The sequence below is a fragment of the Manis javanica genome, chromosome 3 (genome assembly GCF_040802235.1).
Source record: "Manis javanica isolate MJ-LG chromosome 3, MJ_LKY, whole genome shotgun sequence".
Lineage (NCBI taxonomy): Eukaryota > Metazoa > Chordata > Mammalia > Pholidota > Manidae > Manis > Manis javanica.
Genome location: NC_133158.1, coordinates 180,069,146 through 180,092,290, shown reverse-complemented (window position 1 = coordinate 180,092,290; position 23,145 = coordinate 180,069,146). Strand labels below are relative to the sequence as shown.

General features: G+C 37.5%; 1 protein-coding gene across 18 annotated transcripts in view; it reads right to left on the bottom strand.

The window, feature by feature from the left end:
* ULK4 (unc-51 like kinase 4) overlaps positions 1-23,145 on the bottom strand; it is a 735,705-nt gene that overhangs the window by 412,543 nt on the left and 300,017 nt on the right. For all 18 annotated transcript variants that reach the window (XR_012129586.1, XR_012129585.1, XR_012129584.1 and 15 more), the window contains one exon: positions 4,826-4,918. Coding sequence is in view for 14 of the 18 variants with exons in the window: in XM_073232503.1 (XP_073088604.1) it covers positions 4,826-4,918 (93 nt within the window). In the remaining 4 variants the exon portion in view is untranslated. The remainder of the gene's footprint in view (positions 1-4,825; positions 4,919-23,145) is intronic.

Below are 23,145 nucleotides of genomic sequence, written 5' to 3'. Positions count from 1 at the left end.
CAAATAGAACTATGATCTGAGCACAATGCAACAGGACTAGAAATTAATAACAAAGAGACAACTTTCACCTATCAGAGTGGCAAAGATCAGACACAAATAATTTGATAAGGGGTTAACACAAAATCACTCTCATATATATGTCCTGCTGGAGGACAGTAAACTGGCACAGTGTGGATTGGAGGCCATTTAGCAACACCTTTCAAAATTACAAATGCTTATAAATGCTTAGACCAGGCATTCCCAAACTTGGTAGCACACTGTAATCAGAGAGCTTCATCAATGTCTGAATGCAGTGTCCAGCCCTAGAGACTGTGATATAATTGGCCTGGGGTATGACCTGGGCTTTAGACTTTTTAAAGATTCCCAGATGATGCAAAGTACAGATAGTCTGGGAATCATTGGTTTATGTACCCTTTGATGAAGCAATTCTATTTATTATTTACCCTACCTATGTATATTAATACATGTGATGAATGGCCTATGTCATTCATTGTAGCTTTGTTTTATAATACCAAAAGATTAGAAAAGCATAAATGTTAACCAAAAGTTAACATTGCTTAATATGGAATATTTTGTTTAAATATCAAATATTCATAAAATGCATTTAAAAAGTACAGATGATATGTGAATTATATCTCATAGCTGTTATATATATATTTTTTACTTTTTAAAAGGGGTGCAGAATGGTGCTGACAGCATACTATCATTGGTGTGAACACACACACACACACACACACACATACACACAACCTGGAAAAAGTAGCTATCTCTCTGGGAGAAAACAGATTTTCTCTGTATACTCTTTCAAATACTGAAATGTGTAATGTGTTAAATATTAACTCAAAAACTGAATTTCAAAAATTAAAATAAAATGTAAGTTTGGTCATACCATTCTCCAGACAAACAGAATTTTTATAAGCTCCTAGTCAAAGGGGCATGAGAGAACATTTTGCAGTAACGGAAGTTCTCTTTATCTTCATAGTGATTGTGGCTGTACAACTGTACATGTTTTTTAAAACTCAGAGAATTGTATACCTAAAATGAGTGAAATTTACTCTATGTAAATTGTACCTCAATAAGCCTAACTTTAAAAAATTATTTTTAAAAGTTTACATAACAACTGACTCTCTAAAACAATGCTAGGATAATGTAATTTGGTACAGCCAATTTGGAAAACTGCTTGGCTGTATCTACTGAACCAGGCAAACACAAGCTCTTGGAGCCAGTATCGATTCTAACATGGATACGCAGAGGAGGCACATACGTGGACTCACCAAGGAGCACACAAAGGAATATCCATGACCGCTATATGACAGCAAAATATAGGAACAACACAGACATGTTAAAAAGTAAAAATTATTTGTGCCATGGAAAGCCAGGCAGGAGGCAGTTCATGAGAAGGTGACACTGTCAAGACCAAGAACATTGCAAAGAGCATGAGCAAAGTAAGAAATAGAAGTGGCCCTTAAGTATATAAAGAGATATTCAACCTCACTCATAATAAGAGAAATGCAAATTGAGATTACACTGAAATAATATATCTCATTGCACTGACAACATTCCAAAGTTTAACAACAAATTCTGATGGCAAAGCTTTAGGGATCCTCAAACATGTCCCTTGGAGATGCAAAATGATAAAATCCCCAAGTAGGACAATTTGGCCATACCAAAAAGCAGTTTTCAAATGCATTTACCCATTGATATATAAATAGTATTTCTAGGAATTTATCCTATGAGAAGTATAAGCATATATACAAAATGATGTATGTATAAGACTATTCATATCTTATACAGTATCAATATCACAAGATTAGAAACAACTCAAGTCTATCCATTAAACACTAGATAAATTATGATACATCCATATCAAAGATTCTGTAACTGTAAGAAATGTGAAGGTTTTCTTTATATTGCTATAGAAACAAATATTGGGGACATACTATTAAGTGAAAAATTCCATGGGCAGAAAAATGTACATAATGTGCTATTTGTGTAAAAGGAGAAAGGAGAAAACACATATCCGCATCAGCCTGCATCCGGACACAAAATGATAGCAGTTAAGCCACATGGACATGGGAAGGTGAGGAGAGAACAGAGTGGGCAGGGGAAGGAATAAGACCTTCTCAGAATCTATCTTTTTATGTATTTTTTTCCAGTAGAAATTTATTACCAATTCCAAACTGCTGCATTTAAAATGTATTTTTAAAAATCCACCTACTACACTGATGGACAGTGACTGCAATGGGATGTGGGGAGGACTTTATAATATGGGTAAATGTAGTAACGACAATGTTGCTCATGTGAAACTTTCATAAGAGTGTATATCAGTGATATCGTAATACAAAAAAATCCACCTGCATAAATAAAAACAAACTCCAAAGCCTAATTTCTTATTACTTTTCCTTCCCTTATCCCTCCCTTTACTGTGTGTAAATGGACTTTACAAGTTGTACACAGGTTGCTACAGACGGTGGGATCTAGATTCTCCCTTTAAAGGCATGGGGTGGGAGAGAGCGGCTGAGTGGTAATGGCTTTTAATGCTTTGCTTTTGACCTCCAGGGACTGAGTCAAAACTGTTTGCCTGTCTCATGAAAAAAGGCAAACAGAACAGCATAGTGAATCCAGGAGATCTCACATACAGCAAAGGTGGTATTTAAAATGGGCACTGGGGGGCAGTGAGTAATTTCAGTTAACAAAATGATTTGCTAATCTTTATATACCAGTATTCAAAATTTATCATGCCCTTTCAAACTGTTACATAGTATTATACATTATGGATACACCGCAATTTAAAAATATGTTCTCATTTAAAAATTTATTCACCTAGGGGGAAATCTTTGTGTATATATGAGTGCGTCTTTAGAACATATACTTAGAAGTAGAACTGAAGGTTGAAGGCAATATACTTTGTACAATTCAGTTATATAGTGAATTAATATTAAGAGGTTCAGTGTTAAATGAGTAGCAAAATTAAATCTCATTTTCATCCACTAGTTTGGCAAAGACATTGTCAAGGTATGAATAGATAATTATATGAAAAGATCTCCAAGTAATTTTTATAAATAAAAAAGCACATTTCAGAAAAATATATAAACAGTGATACTATGCATGACTTTCTAAAAAAAATCAACAGCCACAATTATTTATTTCAATAAACATATTGAACTAAGATAGCCAGATAAAGTTCAGGACGGACACATACCAAAATAACAACTACTATCCCCAGGGGAGGGTCCTGTGTGGCAGTGTGAATGGAAAGTGAGGAAGTCAAGGGGACCTCTTGATTTTACTGTTCATATTTAATACAAAGACAATATATTCAAATATTACTTATACAATTAAAACAAAGAAAAAAGTTAATAAAAAGCAGTCCATTGAATTGTTCGTAAAGTTTTTTTAAGAAATAGAATAAACTGAGTTCTAAACTTAGTCTCTAGTAATTTGTTTTAAATTATTTATAGGTCATCTACTTCACTAGATTTTTTTTCCCCTCAAGTAAATTTAAATTCTGATGAATTTAATAGTTGGCAAGAAGAGAAACCAGCCCAGAAAACATTGCATGAATGAGCAAGAACCAACATTAAAAGTAAAGGAAACTCAGTCTGGTCAATCTAATGAAAGGATGAAATTAGTATACAGTATCAAAGAATCCAGGGAAGAAATAACTACCTGAATTTGTATCCAACTTCTAAAACAGATTCACTCATTACAATTAAATTTCTTCTGTAGGAGGGGATAATGGTGCCTTCTGAGTAGTGAATTTGGAAGACTCATTGGGTCAGACTTTTAAAAGGCCACAGAAACAGGACTTAGTGCTGGCAAGCATGAAAAGGGTCTTAGTTAAGTGCTCCCCCAGCTCTTTGGCACAGGGCACAGAGAGCCCGGGAAAACATGTCACACTGGGGGTGAATGAGGCAGCTGGCGGCAGGAGGATCAGGCCCAGCGCTGTGCTGGATGTAGCACAGGATGAGCAGACCCGGGGGTGCCCCTGCAGCCTGTGATCCAGTCAGGGCACACCCACTAGGAAGGCTGTTCTGGTTCAGCCGGTCTCTCAGTGTGGACACCCTCCACAAACAGCCTTTCTTGTTTACTAGTAACAGCAACAGTGGCTCCTCACCATATAGTACCTTCTGCAGAAGACCAGCCCAGATGAAATCCCGGGGGTTGGGACTGTGGGGTCCTGTAGCCACTAAAGACAGGCTGGCAGCTCCAGGGGGGTGCACTGCACCTGCAGGTGGTGTCCAAACCCAAAAGGTCCTCAGACGCTACCTATACAACCAAAACTACCTTTCTTGTTTGAAAGCAAGGAGGGCCTACCCTTCTCTACCCCTTCTGTAGGCATGGGGGTGCTCTCATGACAGACTCTTCTCTGCAAGATTGAAAGCAGTTGCCACTATCCTAGCAACCAGTTCTAAAAAATCTGGCATCCCAGATCGTATGTTCAATGACGGCAAAAGCTCTCCACTACTTAATAAAAGTATTTCAACTAAATAAAATGGTAGAAAGTAATATTCTATAAATACTAATAAACATAAACAACTACTGTTCAGTACAGTATGTAGCACTAACTGGCATTTTTTCAAGTATATGTGTTAGTTTTTTCTCTTTAAAGAATTTGTAATTTTAAAGCATCATGAATTCCACAATATACATAAAAAAATAAGCAGACCCCCAAAACAGCATAAATGACAGATATTACAAACCATAAAACATGAAAAATTATGGGGCACTCAAATGCTAGTCTTTTAAAATCTCATCATCTTTAACAACATTGTCAGAACACATAAAATTCATTTTATCAATGAGAAGAAGACATGTACAGTACCTGGTAAAAGCTGGGTTGTGTTCAGTCATTGCAACTAGAAGCTTCAGAGCATATGCTGGTACTGGGTCAGGCTCTGTGAGGATGAGCTCATACCTGAAATGACCAAGTGATTTAAAAATACTCAGCGGTTTTCCTCACTTAAACTCTCCTCTCTGAACAAGAGGAACACTATGCCATAAGGTGCAAACATACAGAAAAAAATAGCACTGAAACAAACATACGGTCTCCAGGACCGGCACCAATTATGTAACCTCATGACACTTCAAACAGCTTCCCTTGCCTAGTGGTCATGATGATACCAACCCACCTCACAGAGGACTGTGGTTAGGAAGAGTCCATGAGATAATCCAGGCCAAACAATTTACTGAGCTGTACACATAGTAAGAGACCAATAAACATTAAGTGTTTGTGTCACGGGTCCCCAGGACCACCCTCACATTCAGACTTGCTAGAGGACTCGAGACCCGCATCTAGTTGTGTTCTTGGTGAAGATTTAGCATAGCAACACTGCAAGGGCACACAGGGGCAGACTGAGAATTCTGGGCGAGGTTTCCTTATGCTCTCTGCGTGCCATGAGGGGTCAGGCAGAGCACACGCTTTTCCCAGCAACAAAAATGTGGCACAGGTGTGCTTTGTTTCTACCCACGGAAGCCTATTAGAGACTCAACTGATGAAGGTTTTTACTGGAGGCTGGTCACATAGGCAATGTCTGCCTAACAAGTATCAAAATTCCACACTCCTAGGAGGCAAGCAGGCATTTGGCATAAACCATGCTGTTTGCACAAACAGTCTGGGCACCATGAACTACCCTATCAGTTAGTTACATGTGGACTGGGAGCAGTCTACAAGCCAAGTGCTAAGATGCCAGCCAAGGGCCATCCTTGCAAGCAGCCCTTTCCAAGGATAGCAGTCTTAGGACAGCTTTGCTAACTCTTTTCTGTACAACATTCTTCCTATTAAAACTTCAAAATCTGAAATGAAAATTATTACCAGAGAGAACAGAGTTTAAAAGGTCTTTACCAAGTTTCCACAATAGAGTTCAGACTGTGCTCCCTTGTTATTTGCTAGGTAGAAGCTGGTTTATACAGTATGCCTTACCCATTGCGGCTCAGCTCTCCAGTATACAGCACCATTCAGATGCTCAATAAACTACTGTCAGGTGGACGGATGGATGGATGGACTGACAAACCAACTAACCAACAACTTTAAGACTTAACTCTCTGGAACAGCCAACACGAAACAGGGAGTAAAAATATCTCCCCAAATCCAAAATGTATATTTAAAAATCCATGATGTGAACCACATGCTTTTTCAGCAAGACAACAGGGCCCCAGGCTCTCATTCAGAGCCTATTTATTTACTCTTACTTTGGAAACCATTGTAACAAACTATATTATGCAGTCTCTAAGCCCACAGCCTTTATAAAGAAGCTAAGTAAAGGGAAGGGAGAAGCTGCTACACAAAGGCAACCTAAGAATTACAAGTGGAACTTGGAAGTGTAGGAAAATCAAAGCAAGCCCAAGAACTCAAAACAGAAATCAGGCCAGGGAGCATTTAACACAGAGGAAGAAGCTTCTAAAGTCTCAGTGGGACCAGAGTCCATTATACACTGTTTACATTCAAAATGGAGGTACTGAGTCAAGAAAATGTTAAATTAGGTAGAGTGCTCTGTTTAAGGAGTCAGGAAGTACCATACTTTAGAAAGTTTTCTTATAAAATATTTTTAAATTATAGAATGAAAATACTTCACCCATGTATGACAAAAATAAAGATAAATACCATTCATAATATAAATATTAATAAATCAAAAAGAACAGTATGTTAAAAAATATAGTGCAACCAAGCATAAGTGACTTTAGAATGAAAAAAAATCAATTTTAGAACAATACATTTTATCAGACATAAAACAAAAATACCTTTAGAGGTGATAAAAATGTATTTGCATAATTTAATATCCAATTCAAACTTTTTTAAAAAAGGAACTCTTAGCAAATTAGAAATTGTTATTCTTTTCTCTAATTGTCTTATAAAATAAAAAGCTCTTATCATCCTAAGTTATGGGCACCCAAGACCACCCTCAGGTTCAATGATTTGCTAGAAGGACTCACAGAACTCAGAAAAGTTATTATACTCCTGATTGTGGTTCATTACAGTGAAAGGATACCAATAAAAGTCAGAAACAATAAAAAGCACACAGGCGGAGTCCAAGAGGGACCAGGCAGAAGCTTCTGCTGTCCTTGCCCACTGAAGTCGCATGAACAAGGCTTAATTCTCCAGTAACTACATGTGAAAACATATGTGAAGTGCTGCCAGCCTGAGAAGCCCACTTGAGCACCTGTGCCCACCATCCTTTCAGGGCTCAGGCACACAGGCATGGAGTGACTGTGTGGCTAACCATAGTTCTCAGTCTCCAGCCCCTCTGGAGGTCAAGCTGGTATGTGGTGTGGCACAAGGCCCCACCATAATTTACATTGTTAACATAAATTATCTGGCACGGGTCAAGACCCCATGCATAGAGAGATTCTCCCATCAGGCAGGATATTCCACAGGCTCAGAAGTGATCTCCCAGAAGGTTGTGAAGGGCCAGTTTCTTTGTAATGTGCAGAGTTTGAACACCCCTGATACACATGCTGAGTTAACCCTTCACAGCACGCATCCTTAACAAGGACACTGAGATACTGCTGTGTTTAAAGTGAGGCACTGAAACCAGAGATAAGAGAAGAATGCGCTCTTTCACTACTTAACAGTATTTACAAACTGTCAGCCAGAGAAATTCCGTTGCAGTGAGAAACTCGTGATAAGTCACTCACAACCCCCGGATAACCAGCCTCACTGCCCCTCCTCCCAGACTTCACTGAATCACTGAGGAAAACACCACAAACCTACAAAGTTTGAAAAGCTTCCAATGTCATCCTCTTGCTCACATGCTTGTGTGGAAAGCAGAGGAGAAAATATGGAAAATTACTTAGAAATATAATAGAGAAATTATCCTCAATAAAACTGAAAATATATGAGTATAAAATATTTTTAAATAGATTTAACAACAATATTTAGAATCCACATTTAAAAGAAAGCACTGATTGAACTTTACTGACTGAAATACCAATGTGTTGAGGTTGAGGTCATCTGACCTGGAGGAAGCCTGCACTAGCCTGTGCATGAGGACTCTCCCAAAAAATATGGCTACTAGGTTCACCGATATTATAAAGTCCCCCCCACACACCCCATTGAAATCACTGCCCATCAGCATACTAAGATGCTACAGTGTCACTACTTGTCTTTTCTGTGCTATATACTGCCTTCCCCATCAACTCCCTACATTATATGTGCTAATCATAATGCCCCTTTTTCCCTTTATCCCACCCTCCCCATCCACCCTCCCTCTCCCCTTCCCTTTGGTAACAGCTAGACCCTTCCTGGAGTCTGTGAGTCTGCTGTTGTTTTCTTTCTTCATTTTACTTCATTGTTACACTCCACAAATGAGTGAAATCATTTGGTACTTGTCTTTAGCCCTCTGGCTTATTTCAGTGAGCATAATAGCATCTAGCTCCATTGACATTGTTGCAAACAACAACAAACCTACAAATTTTATTATGAGGATTATTGAACAATATTCCATTGTGTATACGTACCACCTCTTCTTTATACATTCATCTGCTGATGGACACTTAGTTTGCTTCCGTATCTTGGCTATTATAAATAGTGCTGCAATAAACATATGGGTGCATTAAGTCTCTTTGAATCTGGGATCTTGTTTTCTTTGGGTAAATTCCTAGGAGCATAGTTCCTGGATCAAACAGTGTTTCTATTTTTAGTTTTTTAAGGAACCTCCATATTGCTTTCCACAATGGTTGAACAAATTTACATTCTCACCAACAGTGTAGGAGAGTTCCCCTTTCTCCACATCTTTGCCAGCATTTTTTTTCATTGTCTTTTGGATTTTGGCCATCCTAACTGTTGTGAGGTAATATCTCATTGTGATTTTAATTTGCATATCCCTGATGATAAGCGATGTGGACAATCTTGTCATGTGCCTATTGACAATCTGAATTTTGTCTTTGAAGAAGTGCTTGTTCAGATCCTATGCTCATTTTTTAATCAGGGTATTTGCATTCTGGGTGTTGGGGCATGTGAGTTCTTTGTATGTTTTGGATGTTAACCACTTGTCTGATATGTCATGTATATATATATTCTCCCATACTGTAGGATGCCTGTTGTTCTACTGGTGACATCCTTTGCTGTACAGAAGCTTTTTAGTTTGATGTAGTCCATTTGTTCATTTTTGCTTTTGTTTCTCTTGCCCAAGGAGATGCTTTCAAGAAAAAGTTGCTCGTGTTTATATTCAAGAGATTTTTGCCTATATTTTTTTCTAAGAGTTTTATGGTTTCATGACTTACATTCAGGTCTTTGATCCATTTCAAGTTTACCTTTGTGTATGGGGTTAGACAATAATCCAGTTTCATTCTCTTGCATGTAGCTGTCCAGTTTTGCCAACACCAGTTGTTAAACAGGCTGTCATTTCCCCATTGTATACCCATGGCTCCTTTATCATACATTAATTAGCCGTACATGTTTCGGTTTATATCAGTACTCTCTATTCTATTCCATTGGTCTATGGGTCTGTTCTTGTGCCAGTACCAAATTGTCTTGATTACTGTGGCTTTGTAGTAGAGCTTGAAGTTGGGGAGCTTAATTCCCTCAGCTTTATTCTTTCTTTTCATGACTGCTTTGGTGATTCAGAGTCTTTTGTGGTATTATGTGAATTTTAGAACTATTTGTTCTAGTTCATTGAAGAATGCTGTTGGAATTTTGATGGAGATTGCACTGAATCTGTAGGTTGCTTTAGGCAGTATGGCTATTTTGACAAAATTAATTCTTCCTATCCATGAGCATGGCATGTATTTCCATTTATTGGTGTCTTTTTTAATTTCTCTCTAGAGTGTCTTGTCATTTTCAGGGTATAGATCTTTCACTTCCTTGGTTACATATATTCCAAGGTGTTTTCTTCTTTTTGATGCAATTATAAATGAAATTGTTTTCTCAATTTCTGTTTCTGCTAGTTCATTGTTAGTATATAGGAATGCAAAAGATTTCAGTGTATTACTTTTGTATCCTGCAACTTTGCTGAATTCAGTTATTCTAGTAGCTTTGGGGTGGATTCTTTAGGATTTTTCACATAGATCATCATTTCATCTGCAAACAGTGACAGTTTGACATCTTCCTTACCAATCTGGATGCCCTTTATTTCTTTGTGTTGTCTGATTGCCATGGCTAGGACATCCAGAATTATGTTAAATAAAAGCAGGGAGAGTAGGAATCCTTGCCTTATTCCCAATCATAAAGGAAAAGTTTTCAGCTTCTTGCTGTTAAGTATAATGTTAGCTGTGGGTTTGTCATATATGGGCTTTTTTATATTGAGATACTTGCTCTCTATACCCATTTTGTTGAGAATTTTTATCATGAATGGATGTTTAATTTTGCCAAATGCATTTTCAGCATGTATGGAGATGATCATGTGATTTTTGTCCTTCTTTTTGTTGTGACGGTGTATGATGTTAACAGATTTTCGAATACTGTACCATCCTTGCATCTCTGGAATAAATCTTATTTCATCATGATGGATGATCTTTTTTATGTATTTTTGAATTTGGTTTGATAATATTTAATTGAGTATTTTTAGATCTATGCTCATCATGGATATTGATCTGTAATTTTCTTTTTTTGTGGTTTCTTTGCATGGTTTCAGTATTAGAGTGATACTGACCTCATAGAGTAAGTTGGAAGTATTGCCTCCTCTTCTACTTTTAGGAAAACTTGACATTAGGTCTTCTCTAAATGTTTGATAAAATTCAGCGGTGAAGCCATCTGGTCCAGGGATTCTGTTCTTAGGTAGATTTTTTATTATGAATTCAATTTCATTGCTGATAATTGGTCTACTCAGATTTTCTGTTTTTTCCTGTGTCAGTATTTTTCTAGAAAGTTGTCCATTTCTTCTTGATTATCCAATTTGCTAGCACAGAATTTATCATAGTATTCTCTAATAATTCTTTGTATTTCTGTTTTGTCCTTAGTGATTTTTCCTTTCTCATTTCTGATTGTTTCTGTGTGTACACTCTTTTTCCTGACCAAAGGTTCAGGGCAGCTTCTTTACTATCTAACAGTAACTTAACTCACTTATGCTATTTCAAACACAATCTAAAAGTTCTTTGTTTCTCCCTTCCTTTTCTTCCTGCTCTACTCTTTATATATTAGGTATCATATTCTGTACTCTTTGTGTATCCCTTGACTGACTTTGTGGATAGTTGATTTAGTTTTACATTTGCTTAGTAATTAACTGGTCTACTCCCATTACTGTGGTTTCATTTTCTCTGATGACAGCTATTTAGCTTTAGGAACATTTCCATCTATAGCAGTCCCTACAAAATACATTGTAGAGATGGTTTGTGGGAGGTAAATTTTCTCAGCTTATGTTTATCTGGAAATTGTTTAATCCCTCCTTCAAATTTAAATGATAATCTTGCTGGATAGAGTATTCTTGGTTTGAGGCCCTTCTGATTCATTGCAATAAATATATCATGCCACTCCCTTCTGTAAAGTTTCTGCTGAGAAGTCTCATGATAGCCTGAGGGCTTTCCTTTGTATGTGATCTTATTTCTCTCTTAGGGTGCTTTTAATACTCTGTCCTTGTCCTTGATCTTTGTCATTTTAATTATTATATGTCTTGTTGTTGTCTTCCTTGGGTCCCTTGTGTTGGGAGATCTGTTTACTTCCATTGCCTGAGAGACTATTTCCTTCCCAGATTGGAGAAGTTTTCAGCAATTATTTCCTAAAGAGACTTTATATCTCTTTTTCTCTCTTTTTCTTCTGGTACCCTATAATGCAAATATTGTTCCACTTTGATTAGTCACACAGTTCTCTTAATATTCTTTCATTCCTAGATATCCCTTTTTCTCTCTGTGCCTCAGCTTCTTTGTATTTCTGTTCTTTAATTTCTATTTCATTTACCATCTCCTCTACCTCATCTAATCTGCTTTTAAATACTTGCATTGCATGTTTCATTTCAGATACTGTATTTTTCAAAACTTCTATCTCTTTCTTGAAGTCCTACCTGAGGTCTTGAATATTTCTCTGTATCTCTGTGAGCATATTTATTATTTTAATTTTGAAATTTTTATCAGGAAGATTGGTGTTTTCAGTTTCAATCAGCCCTCTTTCTGGTGTTTGTGGGATATTCGTTTGTATCAGGTTCTTTTGCCATTTCATATTCCTAATGATTACTATGGAATAAAAACTTTGTGTCAGTGGTGCCCTCTAGTGCCCAGAAGCTCTACTCTCTGGAGCTGCCCAGGGGTTATAGGAATGCATGCCAGTGCCTGACAGGAGGAAAGAGCTCTTCCTTGTTTCCAGCTGCAGTGCCTGCATTCACTGCCAGGGCCAGTGGGCCAAGCATGCAGGGAGAAACCTCTGTGCTACGCCCTTGTAACTGCCATAGAGGGGACTGTCCACTGGCTGGCTTGGTGCAGTGGTGGGTGCAGCAGATTTGTGAACCAGTGTCAACTGGGAGGAAGGAGTGGCATCCTGCATCTTGCAGTGGGGTCCTCTGCGCTGCATTGCCAGCCAGGGGGATGGAGAATGTAAAGATCCTGAATATTCACAACCTGCTGGGCTGAGCGTGCTGGGACAACTTTGTCCTCCTGTTCTTTCTCCTGAGCAGCAAGCCCTGTGTAATCCTTGCCCCTTTAGCAGCCATCTCAGTGTTTGGAAGTCTTTCAAATGTGCCTGCCTTTCTTTTTTCCCAGAGCCACTATTCTCCACAAGTGGCTGGAATATCATTCTCTTTGAGTATTCTGCCTGTCCTTGCTTTCCAACCCTCTAATCTCCAGAGCACCATGTAATGTGGGTTCGTGCTCCCAGAGTAGATCTCCAGGGGTGGGTATTTAGCTGTCTGTGGCTTCTCCTCCCTCCCCACTCTGTTTCTCTTCCTCCCACTTATGAGCTGGGTTGGGGGTGGGGCTTGGGTCCCATGCTACTATCTTGTTTAATCCCCAATATTCTTATTACATAAAGAGCTACTGCAAGCCAATGAACAGCCACAAAAAGAAAAAAAAATACATGAAATCCAGCTAAGAAGAGTATAAATGGCCATGAAGCAGTGGAGGAAATGGTTAAGTTCATTAATATCTCTAGGAATGCATGATAGGGCTAACAAGAGCAAAATAGGCAGTTTCATAAATGGAAGCTGGTAGTGTAAAGTGTTCATCATCTTTGAAAAAATTTTGCCAAAACATTTCAATTAGCCCTCTTTCTGGTGTTTGTCTTTAAAATGTGTGCAATTTTTAACATAATGATTCCACCCCTAGAGATTCAACAAAAGGAAATAAAATGGTCTTTGTAGCAGCATATATAACACTGAATTACTGGAAAAATTCTACATGTTGAGTAACTGGGTATTCCTTAAATGATTTTTAGTACATTTATAAATGCAGGTATAGATAATTAAATTACAAGATAATCAATAAAATAATGTTATATGAGGATAGCTATAGTCACAGTATGATGTCTGAGAGTAGGCGGGAGAGGGGTTCTAAGGAGGAAATTTTAGGAAGTACTAAGTAAATCCCACCAGGCATAGAGAAACTATATGGGGGAGTAGGCATATATTAACATAGAATGGTGGGTAAGTACTGTTAATGTTACCTGATACAAACTAAATATTTAAAGGTTTCTAAGCAAGGAAATGTAATGGGAGGGCATTATGTTAAAATGTCTATCTGACAGAGTACAAGACGGGTTCCAGACTTAGAGAGCTTAGAGGAAGGAGATCTGTGGGGTTAGATAAAGAGAAGGCTGACAACAGCAAAGGCATGGTGGTGAAATCTACCTTGGAAGAGGCTGAGGAATTTCTTATATTACCCCTATAAGAAAGGGATAATAACCTATTCTTTTTCGCATTTTCTGTATAGTCTCTTCCCAAATTTGAACTAGGTGATATCTTGAGTCAACTCCAAAAGTTTATGAACTGAGAGTGGGTATAAACCAAACAGCTGAGAACTTTCCAGTCTTGTGATTTTATGTGAATTGAGTTCTATGTGATACTCTGTTGCTGTTCATGGATGCATAGATATTTAAGGATATCAGTAGTTAAATGGACATATAAGATAATCGAGAAAGGGACCTGTTGGAAGACAGATACATATACACTTTTTAAGTGAGCAAAGATAGGTATGACTTCAAAATAAATAAATATAATTTTACATAGTAAACCCTAATCTCTTTTGCATTTCTTCAATAAAATCAAGAGCGAATTTTCATTAAGGCCTGAAAGGCGAAAAAAAAAACTTCAAAAAAGCAACATATTACACAAAGAACTGGAGCATGAGAATTATCCTGATTCAGAGGGATAAAGAATATTTACATTATCCAACTCCCAGATTATCCCAATTTAGACTTCTGAGGTTGTATGGCTGGAGGTAGGGAAGATATAACTGTGCCTAAATGTGCTGATCAGGAACACACCCAAAACATAGAAGGGTTAAGTAAAAGGAACAAAGTAGAACATTATGATGCCTCTTTCGGGTGCAAATATATTCATGAATTAAATTTTATCTGCAAAAAAGTTACCTAAGGAAAGGCTAAAAATACTCCTAATACTCCTTTCCATTCTGATTCCCTTCAAAGATGGCCACATTCATGCCTATTTTGACAGAATATTTGTGATTCAGGGACACAAAGATGAAATACAGAACCATCCAGATGTCCTTTGAACCCTCAGCATAGAAATCAGGTAGTCACACTCATGACTTTTGCTGGACATTATTTCAAAGACAAACAACTCCATAGTGTGTTGACACTAATGGAATTTACTTATAAATTCCGATCTAGAAGGAAATACAATCTAATTTGTAAAGAATATAGTCCTTTCTCAGATTCTAAAAAACAAAGCCTTAATAATTCATGAAATCACTGTAGCCCTGATGACTGTACATGTCACAAGAGAACTTTAAAAAAGAAAGGTAGTACTCATTTTCTCTGGAAGAAATGCTGAATGTTGTATTGTCATAAAAATATTGTAAGCACATTTATTCCAGCACCATCTCTTCTCAGTGCAAAACACTCAAAGCTAAAGGAAAATATGAAAATGAAAATATATGTCAGTAAAGTGGTTCCAAGTTTACCAAAGGCAAATTGCATAGCAAATTTTTCCCATGGCTTGCTACATCACAAAAGCCTCCCTGACCATCCATCTTATCCAATAAAACAGCCCTTTTCCCATTCCATTATCATTTCCTTCCTCCTTACATGGTTTTATTTTTCTTCACAGCACTCACAATTACCTGCAGTTATCTTACATGTGTATTAGTTTACCACTTGTCTCACCCACTGGAATGTAAGTGTACTGAGGGGAAGAGAATCCATCTTGCTCAACACAGTATTCCCAGTGCCTAGCAAGTGGAAGTCACTCAGTATGTATTTATTGAATGATGTGATCAAGAAAGAAAGGAGGAAGGGAGGGAGTAAGAAAGGAAGGGCTTTAAACCTTGTGTGAAGAATCACACAGTGCAGCACAAACTATGTTATTTACATTTCTATGAATAGTAAATATCCTCTTCCTCCAGAAGAGCAAGGGTAGACTTTCTGAGTGCAGGATCTAGTCTCATTCACAGTTAAATACTGGAAGAGAATTGCCCTCAACTTATATAAAAAGTCTCAGTAAATAGTCAGCAGAAGACTACTTTCAGTACTAAGATTTCATTGATAATGAGTTTGATAATAAATTTCAAAGAGGTGCTGATTTTAACAGATAAGATTGCTCTGACCGTAAGTTCCATTAAATACTGCCTCTTCTCTTTTCCATGAACCTTTAAAATTAAATCTTGTCTCTCTACTAAAAAAAAAATCATAGTAATTTTCTGTAGGTATGTCATTATCTTTCCAGAAAAAAACCTTTTCTCATTAATCATACAGTTAAGTCAGTGTCTAACATTCCAACCATCTTGAAGAGAAGAGGAGAAAGTGACAGAAGGAAGGGGTGAAGGGGAGTAGACAAGGTACACAGAGGCAAGACAGGAGCAAGACTTAAGTACAAGTATATTCTGATCACATGACCCAAACAACAATGGTCAATGTCACAAGCAGAGAGCCTTCTCATGCTAGCAGCAGGAGAGGAATTCAGAGAGACTGCTAGCATGAGGGGGATTTACCAAATGGCTGCTGACTTGAAGACAAAGGAGCTCAATGAAAAGAAATGTGGGCATCTAAATGAATGTGGGGCAACAAAGAGACAGGGACTTCCATCCCCCAACTGTGAACAGGGTTGTAGAATGTACATCAAAAAAGTACACCAAGTCCAAAACCCCAGATCCTGGGAATATGACCTTCTTTGGAAAGGGGGTCTTTACAGACATGGTTAATAATTTCAAGAAAAGATTGTCCTGACTTTTCGTCATGCCCCCAATTGACAACAGATGTCATTATGAGAGAAAATTAGAAGAGGGATTAAAGATGGCAGTGTGAGAGGTGAGAGAGAGACCTCCTATGAAAACCACATATACTACAAAAATATAACTAATACAACTAATCCTGAAAGAGCAACAGGAAAGAAGGATGCACCAGACTGCATACACTTGGAGAAAAGAACAGACCTCACAGAAGGGTAACATACCAAATCCATGACCCAGCAGGACCCAAGCTCTTCCCCAACCCGAGCTCACCAGCAGGAGGAAGAGAAACAGATAAGGGAGTGGGTAGAGGCCTGGGAGTGCTGAACACCTAGCTCTGGAGATGTGCTCTAGGAGCACAAACCTACATTGCATGGTGCTGGAAAGCTAAGACAGGCAGAATACCTGGAGAGACTGAGATTCCAGCCACTTGTGGAAAACACAGATCTATATCCAACTGCTCTGGGACAAAAGAAAGGTGGTCAGTCTGAGAGACTTCCTAACAGTCAGAGGGCTGCTAAAGGGGCAAGCACTGCATGGAGCTTACTGCTCAGGAATAAGGAAAGGCATGGGCACACTCTGCCCAGCAGGTAGGGAACTTTAGGGATCTTCACTCACTCCATCTGTCTAGCTGGATATGCAGCTCCAAGGCCCCCGACCATGACAGGCAGCCTGCTGCATCTTCCTCCCAGCCAGCCACCCCCCTGGCTCACAAAACAGAAGCCCCTGTCCTGGTATCAGACCAGCCAGAGGGAAGACCAACCTATAGCAAATACAATGGCAAACCATAGACACTTACATGTGTATGCTGGCCCACTGGTTCTGGCAGTGGAGACAGCTATAAGAGCCAGGAAGCAGCTCTTTCCTCCCACCAGGCAACAACACCACTGCCCTGCGACCCCTAACAATACTCCAGGAGATGACCAGCTCCAGAGAGTAGAGCTTCTGGGCATGACAGGACACAACATACAAATATGAATTGTCAAAAAAACATGGTTAAAACCAAAACCATACAAATACCAGAAAGAGTCAAATGAAACTGATCTCATTAATCTCCTAAAGAGATTTCAAAATAAAAATCATAAACATGCACCTGGAGGTACAGAAAAATATTCAAGAACTCAGGAATGAATTCTGGTCAGAGATCCAATCATTAAGGAATAAAATGGAGAGTTTTAAAAGCAGATTAGATACACTGCAGGAGACAATAAATGAAACAGAAATTAGAGAAGAGGAATACAAAGAAGCATAGGCACAGAGACAAAAAAGTATCTCTAAGAATGAAAGAATATTGAGAGAAATGTGTGACCAATCCAAACAGAACAATATTGGTATTATAGAAGAAGAGAGAGAAAAAGGGATAGAAAGTATCTTTGAGGAGATTATTGCTGAAGACTTCCCCGAATCTGGGGAAAGACTTAGTCTCTCAGGTCATGGAGGTGCACAGATCTCCCAACATAAGGGAGCAAAGACAACAACAAGACACACAATAATTAAAAGGGAAAAGATTAAGAATAATGACAGAGTATTAAAAGCAGCCAGACCATATGATCAATAAATATGAGAGATGCCCTCTCAAAAAAAAAAAAAAAAAGCAGCCAGAGACAGAAATAAGATCACATACAAAGGAAAACCCATCAGGCTATCATCACACTTCTCAGCAGAAATCTTACAGGACAGATGGGAATGGCATGATGTATTTAATGAAATGAAGCAGAAGGACTTTGAATCAAGAATATTCTACCTGGCAAGATTATGCTTTAAATTTGAAGGAGGGATTAAACAATTTCCAGATAAGCACAAGCTGACAGAATTTACATCCCAAGAATTGTCTCTAAAGTATATTTTGGAGGGACTCCTAAATGTAGAAATAAAGATTCCTAACGCTAAACATCTGTCACTAGGAGTAAAAAAAAATGCAGTAAAGAAAGTAGAACAATTAATTACTAAGCAAATGCAAAATTAAATCAACTACTCCCAAAGTCAGACAAGGGATACATAAAGAGTACAGAAGATGATACCTAATATATAAAGACTGGAAAGGGAAGAAAAAGGAAGAGAAAAAAAGAACTTTTAGATTGTGTTTGTAATAGCATACTAAGTGAGTTAAGTAAGACTCAGTAAGGAAGTTAACCTTGACCCTTTGGTAACCACAAATCTAAAGCCTGCAATGGCAATAAATACATACCAATCGATAATCACCCTAAATGTAAAACGTTTTGAATGCACCAAACAAAAGACATAGAGTCACAGAATGGATAAAAAATCAAGACCCGTCTATATGCTGCCTATAAGAGACTCACTTCAAACCCAAAGACATACAAACACTAAAAGTGAAGGGATGGAAAAAGATATTTCATGCAATTAATAGGGAGAAAAGAGCAGGCGTTGCAGTACTTGTATCAGACAAACTAGACTTCAAAACAAAGAAAGTCACAAGAGACAAAGAAGGACATTACATAATGACAAAGAGGTCAATCTAACAAGAGGAGATAACCATTATAAATATCTATGCTCCCAACACAGGAGCACATACATATGTGAAACAAATACTAACATAATTAAAAGAGGAAATAGACTGCAATGCATTCATTCTAGGAGACTTCAACACTCCACTCGGTCCAAAGGACTGATCAGTCAGTCAAAAAACAAGTAAGGACAAAGAGTCACTGAAAACAACACATTAGAACAGATGGACCTACAGACATCTACAGAACTCTACACCCAAAGCAACAGAACATACATTCTTCTCAAGTACACATGGAACATTTTCAAGAATAGTTTGTATACTAGGACACAAAAAGAGCCTCAGTAGTTCAAAACAATTGAAATTGTATGAACCAGTTTCTCAGACCACAAAGGAATGAAACTAGAAATAAATTAGGCAAAGAAAATGAAAAATCCCACAAACACATGGAGACTTCACAACATGCTCCTAAATAACCAATGGATCAATAACCAAATAAAAACAGAGATCAAGCAATATATGGAGACAAATGACAACAATAATTCAACACAGCAAAATCTGTGGGACTCAGCGAAGGCCGTGATAAGATGGAAGTACATTGCAATACAGGCCTACCTCAGGAAAGAAGAAGAATCCCATATGAACAGTGCAAACTCACAATTAATGAAACTAGAAAAAGAACAAAAAATGAGGCCCAAAGCCAGTAGAAGGAGGGACATAAAAAGATTAGAGCAGAAATAAAATTGAGAAGAATAAAACAATACAAAGAATCCATGAAAGCAAGAGCTGGTTTTTCGAGAAAATAAACAAAATAGATAAACCCCTAGCCAGACTTATCAAGAAAAAAAGAGAGTCAAAAACATAAACAGAATCAGAAATGAGAAAGAAAATTATGATGGACAACACAGAAATACAAAGAATTATTAGAGAATACTATGAAAAATTATATCCTAACAAATTCAATAACCTAGAAAAAAATGGAGAACTTTCTAGAAAAATACAACCTTCCAAGACTGACCCAGAAAGAAACAGAAAATCTGAACAGACCAATTACAAGCAAATAAATTGAACTGGTAATCAAAAAACAACCTAAGAACAAAACACCTGGAACAGATGCTTTCACTGCAGAATTTTACCAAACATTTAGTGAAGACCTAATACCCATCTTCCTTAAAGTTTTCCAAAAAGTAGAAGAGGAGGGAATACTCCCAAACTCATTCTACAAGGCTGACATCACTCTAATAACAAAACCAGGCAAAGACAACCAAAAAATGAAAATTACAGACCAATATCCCTGATGAGCATATATGTAAAAATGCCCAAAAAATATTAGCAAACTGAATTCAAAAATACATCAAAAAGATCATCCATTGTGATCACACAGGATTTATTCTGGGATGAAAGGATTGTAATAAAACATCCAAAAATCCATCAACATCATCCACCACATCATGAAAAAGAAAGACAAAATCACATGATCACCTCCATAGATGCTGAATAAGCATCTGACAAAATTCAACATCCATTCATGATGAAAACTCTCAACAAAATGGGTATAGCGGGCAAGTACCTCAACATAATAAAGGCCATATATGACAAACCCACAGCCAACATTATACTTAACAGCGATAAGCTGAAAGCAATTCCTTTAAGATTGGGAACAAGACAACGATGCCCACTCTCCCCACTTTTATTCAACATAGTACAGGAGGTCCTAGCCACGGCAATCAGATAACACAAAGAAATAAAAGGCATCCAGATTAGCAAGGAAGAAGTCAAACAGTCCCTGTTTGCAGATGACATGATATTGTACATAAAAACGCTAAAAAAAATCCACTCAAAACTACTAGATCAAATATCTGAATTCAGCAAAGTTGCAGGATACAAAATTAATATACAGAAATCTGTTTCATTCTTATACACTAATGATGAACTAGCAGAAAGAGAAATTAGGAAAACAATTCCATTCACAATTGCATCAAAAAGAATAAAATACCAGGGAATAAACCTAACCAAGGAAGTGAAAGACCTAAACACTGAAAACTACAAGACATTCATGAGAAATTAAAGAAGATACCAATAAATGGAAACACACCCCATGCTCATGGATAGGAAGAATTAATATTGTCAAAATGGCCATCCTGTCTAAAGCAATCTACAGATTCAATGCATCCCTATCAAAATACCAACAGCATGCTTCAACGAACTAGAGCAAATAGTTCTAAAATTCATATGGAACCACAAAAGACCCCGAATAGCCAAAGCGATCCTGAGAAGGAAGAATAAAGTTGGGGAAATTACCCTCCCTGACTTCAAACTCTACTACAAAGCCACAGTAATCAAGACAATTTGGTACTTGCACAAGAACAGACACATAGACCAATGGAACAGAATAGGGAGCCCACATATAAACCCAAGCATATATGGTCAATTAATATATGATAAAAGAGCCATGGACATACAATGGGGAAATGACAGCCTCTTCAACAACTGGTGTTGGCAAAACTGAACAGCTACATGCAAGAGAATGAAACTGGATTATTGTCTATCCCCATACCCAAATGTAAACTCAAAATGGATCAAAGACGTGAATGTAAGTCATGAAACCATAAAACTCTTAGAAGAAAACATAGGCAAAAACCTCCTGAATAGAAACATGAGCAACTATTTTCCTAATGCATCTCCTTGAGCAAGGGAAACAAAAGGAAAAATGAACACATGGGACTACATCAAAACTAAAATTTCTGTACAGCAAAGGATACCATCAATAGAACAAAAAGGCATTCTACAGTATGGGAGAATATGTTCATAAATGACGTATCTGATAAAGAGTTGACATCCAAAATACATAAAGAACTCATATACCTCAATACCAAAGAAGCAAATAAACCGATTAAGAAATGGGTGGAGGATATGAACAGACAGTTCTCCAAAGAAGAAATTCAGATGGCCAATAGGCACATGAAAAGATGCTCCACATCGCTAATTATCAGGGAAATGCATATAGAAACAACTATGATATATCACCTCATGCCAGTTAAGATAGCCAGTATCAAAAAGATTAAGAACAACAAATGCTGGCAAGGATGTGGAGAAAGGGGAACCCTCCTACACTGCTGGTGGGAATGTAAGCTATTTCAACCATTGTGGAAAGCAGTATGGAGGTTCCTCCAAAAACTAAAAATAGAAATATCATTTGACCCAGGAATTCCACTCCTAGGAACTTACACAAAGAACATAATTTCTCAGATTCAAAAAGACATATGCACCCCTATATTTACTGCAGCACTATTTCCAATAGCCAAGATATGGAAACCACCTAAGTGTCCATCAGTAGATGAATGGATAAGGAAGATGTGGTACATATACACAATGGAATATTATTCAGCCATAAGAAAGAAACAAATCCTACCATTTGCAACAACATGAATGGAGCTGGACGATATTATGCTCAGTGAAAAAAGCCAGGTGGAGAAAGACAAGTACCAAATGATTTTCTGAAGCAAAACTGAAGGAACAAAACAGCAGCAGATTCAGACTCCAAGAAGGGACTAGTGGTTACCAAAGATGAGGGGTAGGGGAGTGTTAGTTGGGAGGGAGGGAGAAGGGGATTGAAGGGTTTTATGATTAGTACACTTGGTGTGGTAGAGGATCATGGAGAAGGCAAATAGGAACTCTGTGGCATCTTACTACACTAATGGACAGTGACTGCAGTGGGTTATGGGGTGGACTTGATAATGTGGATGAATGTAGTAACCACATTGTTTTTTCATGTTAAACTTACAAAAGAGTGTATATCAATAATACCTTAATAAAAAATGAAAAAAGAAAAGACATCTAACTCTTTCTCTAAGATCACTGTCTAGAAGCCATTTAATCACCATGTAGAAGAAGGCTCTCTGAGAACAAAGCAACATAGATATAGGCAGGTATTAAAGAAGAAATGGTGAGAAAGAAACATACACATAGTACTGGAAACATAACCCAAGCCTCTGAATGCAGCTGTGTTTGATTCAGCACAAATCTTTGACTTCTCACTTACATGAGCAAATAACTATTTTCCAAGTTATTTTGAGTTAAGAGTTATTTTTTTGTGCAAATAAAATAATCCTGATACAAAGGTATCGACATTAGTATGTATTCACCAAACTGAATCAGATGCCATATCATTCCTATAAACTCAAGAAACGTCACAATTCTTAAGCTATTATATCTGCCTACTCAATGGGGAATATTAATTTTCCATTATTAGCATTTCCAAACTTACAATTACCAAGAATTATCTTTAAAGATCAAACTCCTTGCGAAGGCTTCTAGTTTTCCAGAGTCAAAGTTAACGAATGCATTACTTATATTTCATTTTTTTAAATATTCACATAATATTTATTGAGTCCTTATTGTATATGCCAGGTAGG